The sequence below is a fragment of the Mesoplodon densirostris genome, chromosome 4 (assembly GCF_025265405.1).
Source record: "Mesoplodon densirostris isolate mMesDen1 chromosome 4, mMesDen1 primary haplotype, whole genome shotgun sequence".
Taxonomy (NCBI): domain Eukaryota; kingdom Metazoa; phylum Chordata; class Mammalia; order Artiodactyla; family Ziphiidae; genus Mesoplodon; species Mesoplodon densirostris.
The window spans coordinates 35688121-35708129 of NC_082664.1; the positions used below are offsets into that span (position 1 = coordinate 35688121).

The 20009-nt window shown below is 43.0% G+C and overlaps 1 protein-coding gene across 5 annotated transcripts in view; it reads left to right on the forward strand.

Moving 5' to 3' along the window:
• ZFYVE26 (zinc finger FYVE-type containing 26) overlaps positions 1-20009 on the forward strand; it is a 65151-nt gene that overhangs the window by 79 nt on the left and 45063 nt on the right. For 4 of the 5 annotated variants that reach the window (XM_060095947.1, XM_060095948.1, XM_060095949.1 and 1 more), the window contains exons 2-14: positions 489-765; positions 2515-2593; positions 6494-6583; positions 7935-8457; positions 8833-8963; positions 9940-10104; positions 10252-10340; positions 11306-11469; positions 14180-14383; positions 15389-16006; positions 16468-16554; positions 18874-18942; positions 19548-19699. In XM_060095947.1, the coding sequence (XP_059951930.1) occupies positions 572-765; positions 2515-2593; positions 6494-6583; positions 7935-8457; positions 8833-8963; positions 9940-10104; positions 10252-10340; positions 11306-11469; positions 14180-14383; positions 15389-16006; positions 16468-16554; positions 18874-18942; positions 19548-19699 (2565 nt within the window). In that variant the 5' untranslated portion in view covers positions 489-571. Of the gene's footprint in view, positions 1-488; positions 766-2514; positions 2594-6493; positions 6584-7934; positions 8458-8832; positions 8964-9939; positions 10105-10209; positions 10341-11305; positions 11470-14179; positions 14384-15388; positions 16007-16467; positions 16555-18873; positions 18943-19547; positions 19700-20009 lie in introns of all 5 variants that reach the window. The other variant, XM_060095946.1, reaches the window with a different exon arrangement.

A 20009-nucleotide genomic window follows, 5' to 3' on the forward strand; every position in this document is an offset into this window, starting at 1 on the left:
AAGGCGCCCCAGAGAAGGCGGGAGCGCTCTCCACGGCCCCGGTAGGGAGCGTCCCTGAGCCCCAATCCCAACTGCCCTCCAGTTCTGACACAGATTCCTCTCCTGATCTTCAATCCTCTGCCTTAAAAGAGGGCTCAAACTAGGGAGGTTCCTGCTGAATTTCTCATCCGTAAAGAGGCGACCACCTGGGGATTTGGAGCCGGATTAAGCATAAAGTTCAGGAGGAAATACGGAAGTGGAGTTTCGGGTCTGCGCCGCGGGCTAATATGACGATTAATATTCGTTAAATATTGGATGCGCCTAGAGAGATGGGATTCACCCCTTGGGGAAAGGTAGAAGTTCCCAAAAGAGACAGTAACCTGTCAAATCAAATTTACAACGTTAATTAGAAAAGTAAGCCCCGCCTTTCCTAGTGCTGCTAGTACTGGCTAGTTTGTCTAAATATAGTTCCTTCCTTTTCTTCTGACTCGGGTGTGTGTTGTTTGTAGGAGGTACTCCACGAATGAGAAAATTGACAGTGTGTTTTGCGTAATTCATCTCTTTCTATCTCCCTGCACTCTGTGCTGGGAAAATGCATCATCCATTTGGAGAAGAGGAAACTGCTTCTCAGAAGCAGCTTTTTGGATTTTTCTGTGAATGCCTTCGGAGAGGAGAATGGGAGTTGGCACAGGCATGTGTACCTCAGCTACACGAGGCCCAAGGGGATATCCCAAAGAAGGTGGAAGATATACTTCAGGCGCTGGTCATGTGTCCCAGTCAGCTGAGGTAAGGGAACTCTGTCTTCCTGCCAGGCAGTCACAGGGCGGGAGACACAAGATTCTATACTTGAGCTCTGGTCCATGTGCCTCACTCATTCACCTCTGAAGAATTAACAAAGGTAGAGTGTATTTCACATGTTCTGAAAATTTACCTCTATAATACATGCCTATTTATTACTTTATCAGTTTGGCTTTGAATTATCATCTGGAGCGGTATTTAAGCCTGGAACCACCATTTCTTGTTTATTATCATTAAAGTAGATAGTGCAACTACGTTGAAAAGCATTTTCTTTACCCCCAAAAGAGCAAACGTGCTCCCTTCTTGCTTGTGAAATTGAAGATATTGTTGTAGCTTTAACAAAGGACCAGAAGTGAATTCACTTAAAGCTTTTTATTTTGAAATAATTAAGCATAGACTCACAAGAAGTGCAAAAACAATACAAAGAGTACACTTTCCCCAACTTCCTCCAATTGTGACATCTTATATAACTATAGTAAATATCAAAACCAAGAAATTGACACTGGTGCTGTTAACTAGACTACAGCCCTTATTCAGTTTTCACCATTTTTAAAATCTGCATTCATTTTTTTTTTGGCCACACCTCAGGGCATGCGGGGTCCTATTAGGGGCCGAACCCACGCACCCCGCTGCATTGGAAGTGCAGAGTCCCAAGCACTGGCCTGCCAGGGAAGTCCCAATCTGCATTCACCTTTATGTGTGTAGTTCTGTGTATCTTTATCCATTCCTAGACTCATATAACTACCAGTATAATCAAGGTACAGAACTATTTCATCACCACAAAAAATTCCCTTGCTCCCTGGGAATACCTCTTTGTACACTGATCCCCTCTTGTCCTCTGGCAACCAATGTTCTCTATCTGAATTTTGAATGAAGTTCTTCCTGTCAGTGCTATTAACAATTAGTGGTATAGGAGTTAAACGTACAGTCTCTCCCTCACTTTTCCTTACTCTGGCAGTTACTTATGAGAAAATACTGTATTAACACATATAGAATGGAGATTTACATGATTCTTTTCTTCGTTTTTTCCCTTAAATTTGGATTCTAGCCAATTGCTATCTAATTTAAATTACTAACTTCAAAGAAAGGCTTATGAATTCCTATAATCCTGTTTCTGGCATAGAGTTAAAAATAAATTTTTATGAAGTTCCTTTTTTCTTTGACTATTTGATTCTGTTTTCAAGATTTCAAGTTTTCTGTTTCAGATAGCTTTGCTCTTACGGTTTTCTGTGTAATATTAGTTTGTTTTTAAAGACTAGATAGGGAGGTGGAGGTAGAATTGCGACTTTTTTTTTTTTTAATGAAAGCCGCTAGTTCTGGTTCTCGTTTTTTTGTTTGTTTGTTTTGTTTTGGGGGTTTGTTTGGTTTTTTTTTGCAGTACGCGGGCCTCTCACTGTTGTGGCCTCTCCCGTTGCGGAGCACAGGCTCCGGACGCGCAGGCTCAGCAGCCATGGCTCACAGGCCCAGCTGCTCCGCAGAACGTGGGATCTTCCCGGACTGGGGCACGAACCTGTGTCCCCTGCATCGGCAGGTGGACTCTCAACCACTGCGCCACCAGGGAAGCCCTGGTTCTCGTTTTATTGATCTGTCATATACATTCAAAAATTTCTCAGGACGATGTCTTGCCGGTTCAGGTTTAAAACAGACTGAGTAGTGAAATCTAAATCTTGGATCACAAAAGAGAAAAGGTCAGTAGAAACTCTTCGTTTAGAAATTTTTTCTTTTTACATTTCTCAGATGTGGACAGGATATCAACCCTCAAAGATTAGCCTGGGTCTGGCTTCTTGTACTGGAAAAATGGTTGGCCCTGGAAAAGGTAAGTAGGTTTACATTTAAAATTTTCGCCCGAGGCCAAGACTGAAAAGAACTTGGAAGGAGTTATGAAATTTCCCTTTTGTCTGTTGCTTGCTTTATTTTGAGGTTTGTCATATTCCTTTCTCAGTATTGACAGTGAGAATGGCTTAAGTATTTATTGTTGTCTCTTTACCTAAATTCATTTATTAATTCACTAACTTACATTGGCATTAATTCACTAACCTACCATCTGAGGTGATACTATTGTGTTAAATACTATTGTGGGTCTTGTGCCCAAACAGACCTTTGCAGAAATCAGTGAAAGTGACAAGATAGTGAATAAAGTCTAATCCTCATAATACTCAAGTAAGGGAGAATGCGCTGAGCTGAAACTTAGTTGTTCATCCAAAAATCTTATTTTAACTAGTCCAGTACAATGAAATCTTATAGATTTAAACGTCATTAATTATTTAACAACTCACATGAATTGAAATAAAAGTTACCAAATATGAAAACAAAGTGAGTAAATTAATAGTGAAAGAAAACTTGTAAGGAAGGGTTTTTTGTTTTTTGTTTTTTATTTGTTAAGAAAAATTACCATTCAAAGCACTTTTAGAAATATGTGTTAATTATCAGAAATTGATATCCATTAAAAAAATTATCAGGCAATTTTGTATTAAACCTGAGACTTTAAGATTTAAGTGAGGAACCTCTGACTCAGAAAAGAAATGACTGGCCCAGGGTCACACCCTAAAGTTAGCTGGCAAAATTGGAGCTGGAACCAATGTCTTCTGCCTTCGAGTCATCAGTCCTCTGCTTTTTCCACCTCAACAATATTTTTAGCCTACATAGACTTAAAATTAAGAAACCATAAATTCTTTTTTTTAAAATTTTTATTTATTTATTTATTTATTTTTGGCTGCGTTGGGTCTTTGTTGCTGCGCACAGGCTTTCTCTAGTTGTGGCGAGCAGGCTTCTCATTGCAGTGGCTTCTCTTATTGCAGAACATGGGCTCTAGGCATGCAAGCTTCAGTAGTTGTGGCACATGGGCTCAATGGTTGTGGCTCGCGGGCTCTAGAGCGCAGGCTCAATAGTTGTGGCACACGGGCTTAGTTGCTTTGTTGCATGTGGGATCTTCCCAGACCAGGGCTCGAATCCGTGCCCCCTGCGTTGGCAGGCAGATTCTTAACCACTGCGCCACCAGGTAGGCCACAAGAAACCATAAATTCTATTTTGTAAATGTCTATAATTTAGCCTAATTGCCTTCTTAACTTCTCTCAGTCATCAGAATGAATTTTGTCTTTAGTTCTGCTTTGGCCTGACACTTACCCTTCTTCACATAGCTGTCAAAAAGTACCAGAAGTTACTAATCTAAATGTATTTATTATCCAGGCTTTTGGTAATGGTCTAGCAAAAAAAAAAAAAAAAAAAATGACAAAAAGCTCAGCAGGAGAGGGAAGGAAAAGAAGCAAAACTGAAAAATAATCAACCCCAGGTTGTTTAAGAGTTGGCTGTAGTGTCAGATCTAAAAGAGATATCTTCAGCTAAAATATTCAGTAGTATCTTCAAAGAGAAAAGAAAAAAAAATAACAAATGTTATTGTTACTGACTAAGGAGCTTTTCAGTACAAACATGGAATTTGTCAAGCCAGATGAACTTTTGCCTCAGCAGAGGGTACTTATTTACTTTATGGCTGATTGGTTGTTGTTAAATTTCTGGACAGTTGGTCAACCAGATCAGGAGGTGGATTTCACTTCCTTGGCTCCTTTTCACAGACTTAAGAGTTGCTTTTCCCAGAATTGAAGATCATTTGGTCCTTAAAGCTCCAGTACCTCAGTTATTTAAACAGTCGTGGGAATGTTTTAAACTTTATACAAGAACCTCAGAGAGTTTTAAAACTTAATACAAGGACCAAGACTTCAAATGTGTTCCTGAGGTAGTTCTACAAAGCCAGAACTGGACTTCGTCTTTTAGGTACTTGGCCTTCCTGGACTGGCCTTCATCTTTTAGGGACTTGCTGGCTGCTCCTGCTACAGTCTCCCACCTGCTGCCAAAAGCTCCTTTTGAATTATTCCTTGAAACTGATTCCATTTTCCCTTTCCTTCATCCATTTTTGCGTTATGCCCTTTTATCTTTTATCACGTGAACAGCATGATGTTCACAGCATGCTGCTTCTAATAAAGGAAAAATAGAAACAGCTCCCATGTCCACAATCCAAGACTGATTAATCTACTTGTAAAATACCACGGCACTATTAAAATTATGTGGTACATGAATTTTCAGTGACATGGGAGGATGTTTATATTCTGCTATGTGAAGAAAAAAACTTTTAGAAAACAGTATGTTTGTTATGCATGCATATATGCATATGTAGAAAATGGTCTGAATACCCTTAGAACACAGTTGTAACTATAGTTCTCCTTCAGTGGAAAGATTTGGGGGGGGTGTTGTGTATGTGTGTTTTCATTTGCCTGTTTGTATTCTCTGCTTTTTCTGCATTGAACATGCCTTGCTTTTATAGTAAGAAAATCTGTGCTTAGAAACATTGGGCAAATTCTTGCCTGGTTTAGGAATCTTAGTTGTCTATGACCCTGCATATGCATAAAGTAATTTCACCAGTAAAAAAAAGATACAAGCTAGTCAGTCTTTAGGATTTTAATGAAAGTCCTAAAATCTTAACCAGTTCTTTTATTAAGGGGCTGCTGTCTGGGCTTATCTATTCCTTCCTCTTAGTCCTTGATAGAATCACTAACTTTCAGCTTGCCAGAATGAATTTTCTCTACACCTTCCAATCATTAGCATTATATAAGCATTCAGATGGCATGATTTACAGCTGTCTCTAATTTATTTATTTATTTATTTATTTATTTATTTATTTATTTATTTATTTGCGGTACGTGGGCCTCTCACTGTTGTGGCCTCTCCTGTTGTGGAGCACAGGCTCCGGACGCGCAGGCCCAGCGGCCATGGCTCATGGGCCCAGCCGCTCAGCGGCATGTGGGATCTTCCCGGACCAGGGCACGAACCCACGTCCCCTGCATCGGCAGGCGGACTCTCAACCACTGGGCCACCAGGGAAGCCCAGGTGTCTCTAATTTAAAAGAGTGCTTGTCAGAATTAGTCCCAGACTTTCATCTCATTTGTATTTGTGTCTGGAGAAAGGGGGGACTATCATTTTAGTTTTAAGGACCAGGTGAGGGGAAGTTATTGTGAAACAAGCAGGTGCAGGAAGAGTCAGAGGCTTTCTCTTCCTTTATACATTAGTCTCGGATGTCCTGTCTCATTAACAAACAATGGGGTCACTTTTTCCTTTTCATGCTTGAAATGATTAGAAAATACTTCCTAACCATTTCATTATTACTGAAGATTATTTTTAAAACCATCCTGATGCCGTAGTTTTGTTTGATTTAGCGATATAGTGAGATTTTTAAAAACACATGAAAATATGGCACATAGTACCTGGCACATAATAAGTGTTTCATAAACATTAGATCTCTCCCCCTTTACTTTTATTTTCCAACTAAAAATGAATACCAAAAATGGGTTTAGGCCAAAAGAGGATCATGTGGGCCATTCCATCCCAGCTTACCCATAACTGGGTGTTTTGGACACTGCAAGGGAGAGTCTTGGAGAAGGACTTCAAGTTAGAGGCAAAAAATCACATGAAATAAGCAAGCCTTGGCATTTGAGGCTAAACAGTGCGGGATTTAAGTGTTAGTATTTAAGAGGAGTATGTGTTCAGTTTAGCTGTTTCCGTTTATAAAGAAAAGTGTCTGAAGACATACCCAGGAATTTAATGGTCAGAAGTACTTTATCTTAGAGAAAACAGCAGAAATAAGATGAACTGGAAAGAAGTATTTACTTATAATTGTCAGCTAAAGCATATGCTTAATATCTATGCTTCCTTCTTATGATTCTTCTAGAAGTTACTTCCAGCTGGCTTCCGGAGAAAACTTGAGTTTCTTTTATTGTCAGAAGACCTCCCAGGTGACATCCCAGAGGACATCCTCAAGGTGAGAGAGGGCCCTGGATCTGTCTGCCCAGGTTTGCAGTCACTCAACAAATTCAGCTTTCAGGGATCCAGCAGAAACAGGTCCCCAAGATGTTGGCAGTTCTCTGTTCTCAGGCAAGACCAGGCTAGGTGGAGGCCCCTTGAGGGGAATTTAGAGATAGGGGAAACTTATCTGATTGTAGAATTCTTAGAGGTAGCTTGGCCAGAAGTACTAATTATAGCTGAGGATTAATTTTTTTTTCATTTCATGTAAAAGGAATACCTAACTTGGTTTTAAACTAGGTGTTTAAATTTTTCACCAGAATGTGGCAGGGAATATAAAGGGAGAAAGGAACTAGTATGTATTTGCTGAATACCTTTTCTGTAACAGGTGCACTGAATGTGTTATAGCTAATCCTTACAACCACCTTCTGGGAGCAGATTCAAAATCTTAACTAGATCTATACTTAAGTGCCTGAGGGATGCTCTGAGGCTCAATACTTATTTTCTTCATGACCCAGCCACCAGCTAACTGAAGATATATTCACAATAGGATTTAAGGTAGGGACTTTCACTTGTATTAGGTCAAGGACTCATGGTCCTGTGACCATCTTGGAGGCAGTTAATGAACAGGTATCCCTGAGTACCACCCACAGGAATGGTGCTGAAGTGTGGGAACTAACCTACCAAACAAATTATAGGCTACAGATATCTCGCCTTTTAAAGGCTTGCAATCTAGTTGGGGAGGAAGGGAATACACACATGGCACAATTAGGTACTAAGCCATATGGTACTAATTTTAAGAACATTGAAAGCCCAATAAAGAGGGAGAGTTGTGTGAGTTGGAGGTACTGGGGAAGGTTTTAGGGAAGGATGAAGAATGGGCTGTATCCAAAATCTTGGTTGGGATTTAGATCAGGGGTTAAAAACTGGTCTGTAGTGTTCTTTTAAAAGTTGAATTTAAATGCCTTGAGCTGGGCATAGTGTCTTATTCCCATCTGTTACCTGGTCTATGAGTTTGCAGTGCCTGATGTAGATTGACAGTGCACGTTTCGGAGGCAATGGGGGTGGGGGTGACTAGCTTGAGCATGGAGGCCTTGGGCAAATCCCTCTTTGCCTCAACCCCCTGATTTGAGGACACCTTCAAAACGAGGATAATAGTAGTGTCTTCTTCCTAAGGTGGTTGTAAGAATTAATTTAATTTTTCTGTGTAAAGGACCTGGCACATAGTAACTACTACAGAAGTATTTGCTGTTGCTACTATTGTATATACACACATGCATATATATACACTGAACAGAGGAAAACATGAAGGTGTGTAAGTGATAACATTCTGGACATAGCGCCCATCCCTCTCTTCATCCCCTATTTAGGAGCTGTACACGGTCTTAGCACAAGATGCAGCAGACCCTGTGCTTGATGGAAATCAGAGGCAAGAGAGCTGGCCCCCTTGGCTCAGCTCAGAAGCTGTCTCTCTGCTCTGGGATCTCCTGCGGGAGGCCCCTCAGCCTGCACAGGCCCTGCTGGAGCTCCTGCTTGGGGAGGAAGATGGCGCGGGCCTCCAAGGCTGGCCCCTGCAGAAGGCGCTGGTGGACCTCATTCGAAAGGCACTGCGAGCTTTGCGGGGTTCTGCCATCGGGCACCCAGGGGCAGTCGATGCCATCTATGGAGCCCTGCGGACTCTGCGCTGCCCTGCAGAGCCGCTCGGGGCTGAGCTGCGTCTCCTGTGTGAGGAACTGCTGGAGGCCAGCAGGTCGGAGGGGAGTCCCCTGCGGGAGGAGCGGCTGCTCGGCTGCCTGCTGCACAAGGCCGGGCGGGGCCTGGTGTCCCTGTATGGCCACACCTATGCAGAGAAGGCCGCAGAAAAGCCACTGACGACCACACCCTCAGGAAAAGGTGTGTTCCCTGCACTGCTTCTCTAATTCCACTCTGCCCAACCCCTCCGACTCCCTCTAGCCTGCTCCCTTCCATGTTGTTCAGGAAACCTAATGGGAGAAGCTAAGCAAAAATGGGCAAGATGTTCTGTGAAAGCACAGCTTTCATAGCTTAAGAAGGAGTGATGGAGAAAAAAATGAAGTAATAGTCATAGCAGAAAAGAACTTTGCAGACACTACTGAGAGAAGTAAAGAGTCTTTAAGAGAAAAGTGTAGAAAACCTGGTTTAACTTTTTAAAAGAGTGAACTCTCATATCAATTGGTTTTTCAAATGGGCTTTACCCTTAGGAAAGAAGAGAACTGGTTCCCCAGTAACCCCATCTGGTTTGATTTTCAGTCTCAACGGCTCATCTAGATCCTGAGCGGGCAATGCTAGCCTTGTTCTCCAATCCTGACCCAGCTCAGGCTTGGAAATTGGCCTATTTCTACTGCCTGAGCAACAGCAGGCACTTCCTTGAGCAGATCCTGGTAAGTCAAACTCAGTGCTTCTCCACCACTCAACTACCCAGGGACTCTCTCCAGGCTTCTTCACTCCTCCTTTCTCTCGCACTCATTTATCCAACGCAAAGCAGTTTAATTAGCAGTGAGTCATCTAGTTTGTGTCCATCCCACAGTTCCAGAAGGCTCTGAGAACCAGTATCATTCATAATTAGAACTGCCAGCATTTTGTGTCAGTCCTTAGGCAGGCACTGAAATGCTGGATACATGTAAGTTTTCTGGAGGGTGCGAGGAAGAAAAGACAGTGGCAGCGATATGTTGCCTAGCTGACAGGGGACTAATTACTCTAACCTTTTCCTTCCAGATTGCAACTGAGCTTTAGTTTAATTCAACAGCTATTTTTTTTATATTTATTTATTGTGTTTATTTTTTTTTGGCTGTGTCAGGTCTTAGTTGTGGCATGTAGGATCTTTCGTTGCGACACGGGTTCTTTGTCGCGGCGCACAGGCTTCTATCTAGTTGTGGCGTGCAGGTTTTCTCTCTCTAGTTGTGGTGCGTGGGCTCCAGGGCACGTGGGCTCCAGAGTGGGTGGGCTCTGTAGTTTGCGGCACTCAGGCTCTCTAGTTGAGGCACACGAGCTCATAGTTGTGGCGCGCGGGCTTAGTTGCACCACAGCATGTGGGATCTTAGTTCCCCAACCAGGGATGGAATCCACATCTCCCGCGTTGGAAGGGGGATTCTTTACCACTGGACCACCAGGAAAGTTCTTCAACTGCTATTTATTAACCTCATTCTATGTACTATGTACTATGCTAGGATCTGGGGATACAACAGAAGTCAATCCCTGCCTTCTAGGAGCTTACAGTCTAGTGTTTTCCTAAACACTTTGTATTCAACTGGCCACTTCTGTCATTGTCAGAAACCTCCCTTCTATACTAAAAAGCTTCTTACCCTGATTAGCAGCAAGTCCCCAGAGCTACCTTTAGCAGCCTCCTTTGGCTTCCAGGTGACAGCACTCACCCTGTTGAAGGAAGAAGACTTCCCAAGTCTTGGCTGCCTGCTAGATAGAGAATTCAGCCCTCTCAGTCGACTGCTCGTGCTCCTGGGCTGGACACACTGCCAGAGCCTAACGTCAGCCCAGAGGCTGCTCCAGACACTCCACAGGACCCAGGTAACTCTCACTCTGCAGCCCAAGCTGCTCCAGAAATGAGTGTGCTGGCACTTTGGGCTGAGGCAGAATGCAGGGTCCTGAAGTCGGTCACATCTCTGACCCCAGGTGCCTGAGTCAGCATCTCTTTCTTCTCCCGTATCAACACAGGACCACGGCTGTGATAAGCTCCTCAGGGATGCCTGTGATGGGCTGTGGGCTCACCTGGAGGTCCTGGAGTGGTGTGTGCAGCAGAGCAGGTATGGCCCTGCACAGCCAGCCCTCTTCCCACCACTGGGCACACTTGACCCATGCTCTGCACGTGTGGCCATTTCAAGACATCTTCCCTGTAAATGGTTTCAGTTGACAGTGTTGACCAGCAACAAATAATTGTTCCAACTATTAAACCAGGAAAGAAACATAAGTAGTGATTATCTTCACCATAGCCATAAGGTCATAACTAGAGGATAATTTAAGGATGACAATGATCACAAGAACAAAACCTTACATCTCCTGAGCATTTACTATACACCAGGCATTGCTCTAAGCCCTTTACATGATGATTTCACTTAAGCTTGACAATAATCCTGTGAGATAAACACCAATATTATCCTCATTTTAAAAGTGGGGCACCTGAAGCCCAGAGGTGTTAAATAACATGCCCAGAGTCATACAGCTAGTGAGTGTGGCTCACATTCTTAGCCACGTGTTATCTTGGATCACATTTTTATTCAACAACAGCCTCTTGAAATGTGTGCGCGGCCCTGTGTTTTCCTGATAACTTAGCCTTGGGTCTTCCCTGGATCTGGGTTCTTATTTTGTTCTTCACCCACCTCACCAGCACTTCTGAAGTCGAGTAGGCCGCTGGGGGAAGTAGCAAGGGGCCCTGATTCAAAGAAGAGCAGAGAAGCTCGTGTCAGCTCTCAGCTAGGAAAATTACAGAAATTAGGAAGCTTAATCTGTGGGCCCTTTCTAGACCCTGCTGAGCACAGAGGCCCTTCCTAGGTCCTTACTAGACAAGTAAAGCCAGCTTGATGAATGTCCTTCCCTGGGGGTAAATAAAGGCTATCCTCTATCATAGACCAACTGAAATTTAGTGTTTGGGGAAGTGAAACCTGTGGTGTTACAGGCCAGAGAGAAAGAATAAGAGGGAATGGAGACTGGTCTTTCTCAAAGCAATTATATAAACTGCCTCCCCTTCTATCCTCCCAACTTTCCCTTTCAGCAACCCCATACCAAAGAGAGATCTCCTGTGTCACTTACATGGTGGAGAAAGCCACTCAGTGCTGTACTCTCTCCATCACCTTACAAACCTTCCAGCCCTCAGGGAGGAAGATGTCCTCAAGCTCCTACAGAAGGTGCCAGCCAAGGACCCCCAGCAAGAGCATGGTGAGTTGGCGATGGAGTGACCTGAGCAAGGTTCCCTCTTAGGACAATCTTGCAGATGTTTCTTACAGCACAAGATTTATCTAGATGTGATTGCTGGGATCTATCAAGATGGGTGGTCCAGCAGGTACCCTCTAAATTAGCGCTGTTTGCCACAATCAGATTACAAGATGTAGGGACACCTTCCCCTTTCTTGGTGAGGCCTAGGGTATCCTATGAGAACAATTCCATAGGAACCTTTGTCCTCATGGATCCAGCTCAGGAACCATGAGCATACCCTCATTTCACTGAAACAGAATTAGGAACTGCCTTCTGAATTCACAGCATTGTCATTGGTAGTATTTATGCAAATTCTTGGTGAGTCTCTCCATGCTTCATAAGCTTTCTTATAGCACATTTTGTGCCTTCCTTCCCTCCCATATCTTTTTTTTTTTTTTTTTTTTTTTAGCGGTACGCGGGCCTCTCACTGTTGTGGCCTCTCTCATTGCGGAGCACAGGCTCCAGGTGCGCAGGCTCAGCGGCCATGGCTCACGGGCCCAACCGCTCCACGGCATGTGGGATCTTCCCGGACCGGGGCACGAACCCGTGTCCCCTGCATCGGCAGGCAGACTCTCAACCACTGCGCCACCAGGGAAGCCCCCCTCCCATATCTTCTTCATAGTCTATTGAACAGGTAAAGAGTCTTTCTTCTAGAAGATTCTTTTTTTGAGTTTTTTTTTTTAGAGTTTTTCTTTTAGAAGAAAGACTTGCCTGAAAGAGTAACAAAGCCTTGTTTTAACCTTAGATCTTTGCTTAAAATTCAAGTCCCCATTAACAAGCTCACTCTTTTTGCTCTCAAAAATCATATGATGATGTGGTCACAACCTACTACACAGGCCAGGGACCTTACTTTTGAGAGAAACAAACATTCTCATATGGCAGTAGATGTCTGTCAGCCTAGATATTGCTTTGATTTACTTTTTTAAAGGACCTACCACTAACTGTAAAACTAGTGTTACTACATTCTGTATTTTTTTGGAAAGGTAGACAACTTGTTTAGCAGATTTCCTGAAGGAACTGGAACTCTCTGTTTTCTACATACAAGTACAAAAGTCTTCCGAAGAAGTGTTTGAAATCTATCCCTGGTGACCCACCAGAACACAATTAGAACTTGAACTTGGAAAAGGCAAAAGAGGAGTGATAATAGGGCTTGGGCTAGGGTGAGGCAAGAGAGGCATCTCGGGCAAAAATGTAAGGAGCCACTCCCACTCAGCGTGCTTGCAAGTCCTGGTTCTGGGCCATAATGCCATGAAGAGGTCAAGGCCATAGAACAATATTGACTTTGTTCTGCTTATTACCCTGAGCTTGGCAAGGCCAAGCTTCTAAGAAGTAACCACTAGAAAACCTATACCTAAAGGGGCTTGTTGCAGCATTGTAGTAGCAAAACATCCCTAACTATTCCAATGTCCTGCCCTTGAGGAATATGCCTAGACAAGGGATTCATTCAGTAGAACTATATGCAGCCAGCAGATATTTAGTTTGTAAAGAAACATAATCAAATGCTATACTCTAAAGGATTTTTAAGAAGTAGGAAAATTAAATAGTATATAAAATGTTACACTCAAAACACATACACATGTACACAAAACTATTAAAGGGGTTAAACCAGAATGTAGCAGTGGTTGTGTTTAGCTGGTAGGCTTATGGGTGGTATTTTTTTTCTTCTTTTTGCTTTATTACATTTAATGTTTTTTCTTTCAACAGGTTATACTTTTGCTATGATAAGAATTAGGGGTAGATTAAGATGTTTAGAGATTCTGTAAAGATGGTAACCTTCCTTCCTCCTAAGTTCAAAACAAATTTTTAATGAAAAATTATAAATTATTAAACAAGTATACAGAATCTCAACAGAGTTTATGTTTTTTCTCATGATGTCTGCTTCAGGGCTTTCCTAAAAATATCAAGTTTTTTTTTTTTTTAAACACTGTGTTACCTTTGCTCCCTTATTTCTCAATCTAAACACATTTTAAGCCTGCCTCTTGGGTAATGTGGCATTCGAAAGGTAGACCAAACATGTACTTCAAGTTTTATTTTTTTAAAAAAGGAAAAACAAGTATTTTAAGAAATGTAAGGGAAAGCTTTGTTAAATAGCCATGAGGCCTAGGTTGAACAGACATGTAGAGGGGAGGTTGGTGGGGAAAAGGAAACCGAGAGACTGAAAGTTGTTGAATAGAAAAAAAGGCCTGGAAGGGACGCAGATCACACTGCCAGAAAGGAGAGAGGGTGAGAACACCTAGGGGACTAGCAGTGTGGCATCTCTTTGCTTCAGCCATACATGCAGCCCCTGCCTGAAAGAAGCATCTCTGGGACTTCCCTGGTGGCACAGTGGTTAAGAATCTGCCTGCCAATGCAGGGGACACGGGTTCGAACCCTGGTCCGGGAAGATCCCACATGCCGCGGAGCAACTAAGCCCGTGCGCCACAACTACTGAGCCTGTGCTCTAGAGCCCACGAGCCACAACTACTGAGCCTTCGCGCCTAGAGCCTGCACTCCACAACAAGAGAAGCCACCGCAATGAGAAGCCCGTGCACTGCGACAAGGAGTGGCCCCCACTCAAAGCAACTAGAGAAAGCCTGCGCGCAGCAATGAAGACCCAATGCAGCCAAAAATAAAATAAATTAAAAAAAAAAAAAAAGCATCTCTGAAGTTCTGCCTGTTTCTCTCTATAATTCAGATTCAACTGACGCCACGGTCCCTGCGCACCTGAGCCGGTGTCAGAACCTGACACTCTACCGGAGCTTCTGTGCCATGAAGTATGCCATCTATGCCCTCTGTGTGAACTCACACCGGCACTCCCAGTGCCAGGAATGCAAAGACGGTCCCTCTGAGGACCTGGCCGTGGCTTCAGAGCCAGTGAACGATTCTCTCTCCTCCCCAGGTGCAGCGCCGCCCCCCACCCCTTCCCTGGCGGGAGCTGGGAACAACCTGTCCCAGCAGGTTCTTTGCGTGGGAACCCTTTGCCACCAGGGCTGGGAGGTAGCCTTGGTTTTATTATGCCCACGAATAATTTCATCCATTTATCAGCCTCTGTGAATCAAAGGGACATGGGGAAAGCAAGTGATCTGCATAAGTTCTAACAGAGCCTGAACACCTAGTACAGTGTTTTCCAAATGCTTCTTTTTTTTACTCCAGTCCACAGTAGATAGCATTTCACATCACTCCAGTTTGCACCTAGGTATATAATTTGTGCTTTCATGTGTATGTGTATATGTGTGTATGTGATGTGTCAACTGAAATAAGTTTTAAGAAACATTACTTACCCTTCCAAACAGAGCACACTCCTGATTATTTTTCTGCTTTATTTCATTTTTTCAAATGCAGCCGTCTAAGTCAGTGTCATAGGTCACAGCCTACAGTTTGAAAGAACCTTCTGTCCTATTAGCTCTCATTTTTCTTAAAAACTTATAACTCCTTATAAGTTGGTGACTGGTGGTCAAGTATCTCTCCCCTGCAGCTTTGGAATAGACCTTCACCTCTGAGCATGGTCATTTTAAGAGATCTGGGTAGGCTGTGATCACCTGTAGTATAACAATGAGTGCAAACAGGAATTGAGGAATAAGGCTGCCTTCATTCTAGGAACTGAAATATGGAGTACTTCTCAGAGATGAGGAGTAATGTAATTTTAAAAAGCAGAAACAAAATAATGTTCACTGAACTGTACTTTTAGTTAAGGGAGCAAAATCTTTCTACAAATCATGAAAAGACATGGCTCAATAGCCTCTTAGTCTTCTGACTGTAACCACAGTTCTCTGAGTCACTACAAAGAAAGAAATGAGTTAAACTTGGGAGAATGTTTGAGTCTGGCAAGTACTGTTTCTAATGTTTGCGTTTTCTCTCTTTCCTTCTCTTTCTCTGGCCTCTTGTTTTATACATGCTTCTTCAGGTGCTTCAGATCTCTTTTCAACATACCTGGCCAGGTGTCAACAGTATCTGTGCAGTATTCCTGACGCTCTGTGCCTGGAACTTCTAGAAAACATCTTCTCATTGCTCCTCATCACCTCTGCTGATCTTCACCCAGAGCCTCACCTGCCCGAGGACTACGCTGAGGATGATGACGTTGAGGGGAAGGGCCCGTTGGGTTTGAGGTCCCCGTCAGAGAGCCCTCAGCACATAGCACAGCCTGAGAGGAGGTCAGAACAGGGTTCCCTGGGGGCCTCCAGGAGCCTGGCCGACACAGTTCCAAGCTCTCTGAAGGCAGAGCCAAAAGACAGTTCCCCAGAGCCTCACAGGCACAGCTTTTTGGACCTAAAGCACTTCACTAGCGGTATCAGTGGGTTCCTGGCTGATGAATACGTAATAGGGGCCTTCCTCAGGCTGCTCCAGGAGCAGATGGATGAGCTAAGCAGCCGCAGCCCCCCTGAGAAGCCAAAGCTGCTTGAAGGCCAGAGTGGCTTGGGCAGCAGCAGCAGAGACGGACTGCAGAGCCGCCTGCACCAGTTCTCCAAGGTTCTCTCTGAGGCCCAGTGGAGGTACAAGGTGGTGACCAGCAACCAGGGCTCAGGTGAGAGGAGATAACAGAAAGGGAGGAGGGAGAAAAGTCTCGGGAATGTGGGACAGCTAGGAGTGCATGGAGTCACACTAGTTCAGGGCATATCGCCGTGGCCACTTGCGTCAGAACTCCGGGGTACCGCTCAGTGTCGCACAGGCTGGTCCAGATCTTCCCCTACCTGTTACCCCAGGAAGTGGGTCAAATCAAAACTGATCACTTTCAGAAGGGGGAGGGGCAACATAGGAGTAGGGGAGTAAGAGGTACAAACTATTAGATATAAAATAAGCTACAAGGATATATTGTACAACACAGGGAGTATAGCCAATATTTTATAACTATAAATGGAGTATAGCCTTTAAGAATGTGAATCGTGATATTGTACACCTGTAACATATAATATTGTACAGCAACAATACTTCAATTAAAAAAAATTGATCACCCTCCCGTATGACCCACTGGGTTTGCTGTTTCAGAGGAGCAACCCTCCCGAAGATACCGGCCCATCGCCACATGGCACCCCAGTCTCCGCCGGGGTCGTCGGACAAGAAGGAGCCGGGCAGGTAATCTGAAGAAAACTCTCCATGCCTCCTTCCCACAAGCGGCAAATGGTATAGTGCCACTTGTCTAATATTCTTCAAGATAAAGCAGTTCTTAAAGTACCTTAACACTAACGATAAAGATAAGATCTTAAAGTATCTTAAAGCAATTCTTTAAGATAAGGTACAAACAAAAGTGATCTAAGATTATCCTAATCCCACTCCCCCAAAGTAACCCTTGCTAATAGTTTTCTTCCAAAAATTCTCCATGAAATACAAGCATGTATATCATTTTAGATATACAGATGCATCATACTACATATAGAGAACTGCAACTTTCTTTTTTCATTTATATTCTCTTACATACGTAAACGTATCATACTCTATATTGAGAACTCACTTCTCTTCACTTATTTTAAAGGCTGCTTAGTAGTTCATTGTCATATGTACCCTTTTGTGGGCATTTAAATTGTTTCCAGTTTTTTACTATTATAAACAATGCTACAGTAGACCTTGTACGTATGTCTGTGCATACTTGTGTGAGTATATCTATAGGATAAGTCCCTAGCAGTATAATATAGAAGGTCAAAGTATATTTGGGTATAAATACAGATATAACAAATTGCCCCCAAAAAAGGTGGACCAATTTACATTCCCATCACTTGTATGTAAGTGCCTATTTGCATATACATTCATCAAAAAATGAGTAGTATCAGGTTTCTTTTTAGTCTTTGCCAATATGATTAATATAGTAATGGTGTGTCATTGTTTTAATACTAATTTTTAGTTTGAGATTGAATGTCTTTTCATATATTTATTGGCCATTTATATTTTTCAGTCTAAGGTACATATTTTCTGTTGGGTTTGTCTTTGTTGAATTATAAGAAGCTCTTTATACCTTAAGGAAAATATTCTGTCATTTTGTGCTATAAGTTTTGCTCCATTTTGTCTTTTGACTTTGATAATGAGTTTTTCTAAAGGAGTTTAACACAGAAGCATTATACAGAAGTATTAAATTTTTAGATAATCAAATTTCTATTATGGTTTTTGGTAGTTTTTAAATAATTAACAGGGAGTTCATAAAGAGTTTCCTCTGTGCTAAAAAAAATACTAGGTATCTTGAGGGAGGTGAATGAAGCATAAACCAGGACTTTGCCTTCAAGGAATTCATAATTTACCTGCATAGACAGTATACATGAAAAACTTAAACTGCCCGGAGTCACGGCCTGAAAACAGAAGAAATCTCATGGACGGGGAGGTCAGCGTAGCGTACAAAGGCAGAGAAACAGGCTTTCTGAAAGAGTTGACTTTTGAATCAAGCTCAGAAGAATGAGTAGGCTTTAGCTAAGTGGCAACAAGAGACACGAACATGCTGGCTGGGGTGGAGACTACCATGAGAGAAACATGGAAAACTTAAAGGCTGAGCCCCTTAAGTTGCTCAGTTAATTGGTTTGAGTCAGTTTGCATCCACCTGACCCATCCTGCCCAGAATGCACAATCCATCTTCTCTTTTCCTACAGCTATAGGAAGGCAGGTGTTGAGAAGATGCTTTTTCTCCAGGACTTTCAATATCATGGTCTTTTTTTAATATATAAATTTATTTATTTATTTGGCTGTGTTGTGTCTTTGTTGCTGCACGTGGACTTTCTCTTGTTTCAGCGAGCAGGAGCTACTCTTCGTTGCAGTGCACGGGCTTCTCTAGTTGTGGCTCAGTAGTTGTGGCTCACGGGCTCTAGAGCACAGGCTCAGTAGTTGTGGCGCATGGGCTTAGTTGCTCCGCGGCATGTGGGATCTTCCCAGACCAGGGATTGAACCCATGTCCCCTGCATTGGCAGGTGGATTCTTAACCACTGCACCACCAGGGAAGTCCCAATATCATGGTCTTTGATCAGCCTGGCCTTATACTTTGGTTCCCTACTTTTTCAACTATGAGGACAACTTTTTCTATGTCAGAAAATTTTGTGACCCTCTTTGGCACCGTACTGGTTCCATGTCATAATAGTTGTGCTTTAATTTTTTTTTCAGACTATTCACAGTGCTTAGTGAGCAATGGGGGTCGCTGACCCCTAGAAGTAACTTGAAAGCTCCTGGGGCTCTGAGACCCAGAGACTGGAAACCACTGTTATAAGCTACTATCCAAATGAGCACTGGGACAATGTTAAGCCCACCCCTGTACCTTTGGTCTGTAGGAATTTGCATTTTACTGTAGAAGGAGCCACTGGTATAGTAGCTACCCATTATCTTCTCACTCTACCCAGATCTCAGCTTTCAAGCCAACTTCTCACTTTCTACACTGTAAGGCACTGATGGTTCATTTTCTCTCTTTCCTCCTAATACCTCTAGATGGCCGGGACAGAGGTTCCAACCCATCCCTGGAAAGTACAAGTAGTGAGCTGAGCACAAGTACTTCAGGTATGGGGGTCCCAACCAGTTGCCAACTTCCAGCAGCTTTGCCCCCATAAAGAGTTGCCATACACCACGGTGTGAAAACCTGGACTGAGCAGTTCATGCTTGTGTTCAGTGGGGAAAGGGCTATTTCACTATCAGTAGAGAGAAAACAGGTGAATACCCAAGGAAGGTTGTTGGTACATAAGTCTTATAGTCAAAGATGATAACATATTAACAGAAACACACTACCATATATAAAATAGACAAACAATAAGGATTTACTGTATAGCACAGGGAACTATATTCAATTTCTTATAATAACCAATAATGGAAAAGAATTTTTAAAAAGTATATATATAAATAAATACATATGTATAACTGAATCACTTTGCTGTACACCTGAAACTAACACAATATTGTAAGTCAACTATACTTCAATTTAAAATAAAAGAAAGAAAGAAAAAGATGATAGCATAGGTATGTGCTTCATTTGAGGAAAATTCAAGATCCATTTACAGACCTTTTAGAGAAGGACTTTGAGAAGATAGGAGTTTGGCAGCAGGTGACAGAATAGTTTTTCCTCAATTTCTATCCCTTCCTTGGCCCTCAACGTTCTTGTGTCCTGACAGAGGGAAGTCTGAGTACTGCATCTGGGAAGAATGAGCTAGATGGCCGGTCGCAACCTCAACCTCAAAGTTCACTCATCCGCATGATGTTCTCCCCACCTGAGTCACTGCTGGCATCCTGCATCCTCCGGGGGAACTTCGCAGAAGCCCATCAGGTGAGGCAGGTACTTGTGCAGCAGGTGTTAGGAGCCTAGGCTCTACTTTGTCACAGTAAAGAATGCTAAGGTAGCCCTTTGCTGTCTGGGACCCTCGGGGCATCAGGTAAAGCCAGATGCTTGTGCAAGAAGAGCCAGTCGGGCGCACCTGAGGAGCCACGTCTAGCAGAAGCAGGAGGGAGTTTCCATGTATGGAGCCTGATCTTGAGCATTGTGGATTTCAAGATCCAGAAGGAGGAGATTTAAGCTGTTGAATCATGTTTGTATTCAGAACATAAAACAGGTTTTTTGGGGTTTTTTTTTTTTTTCG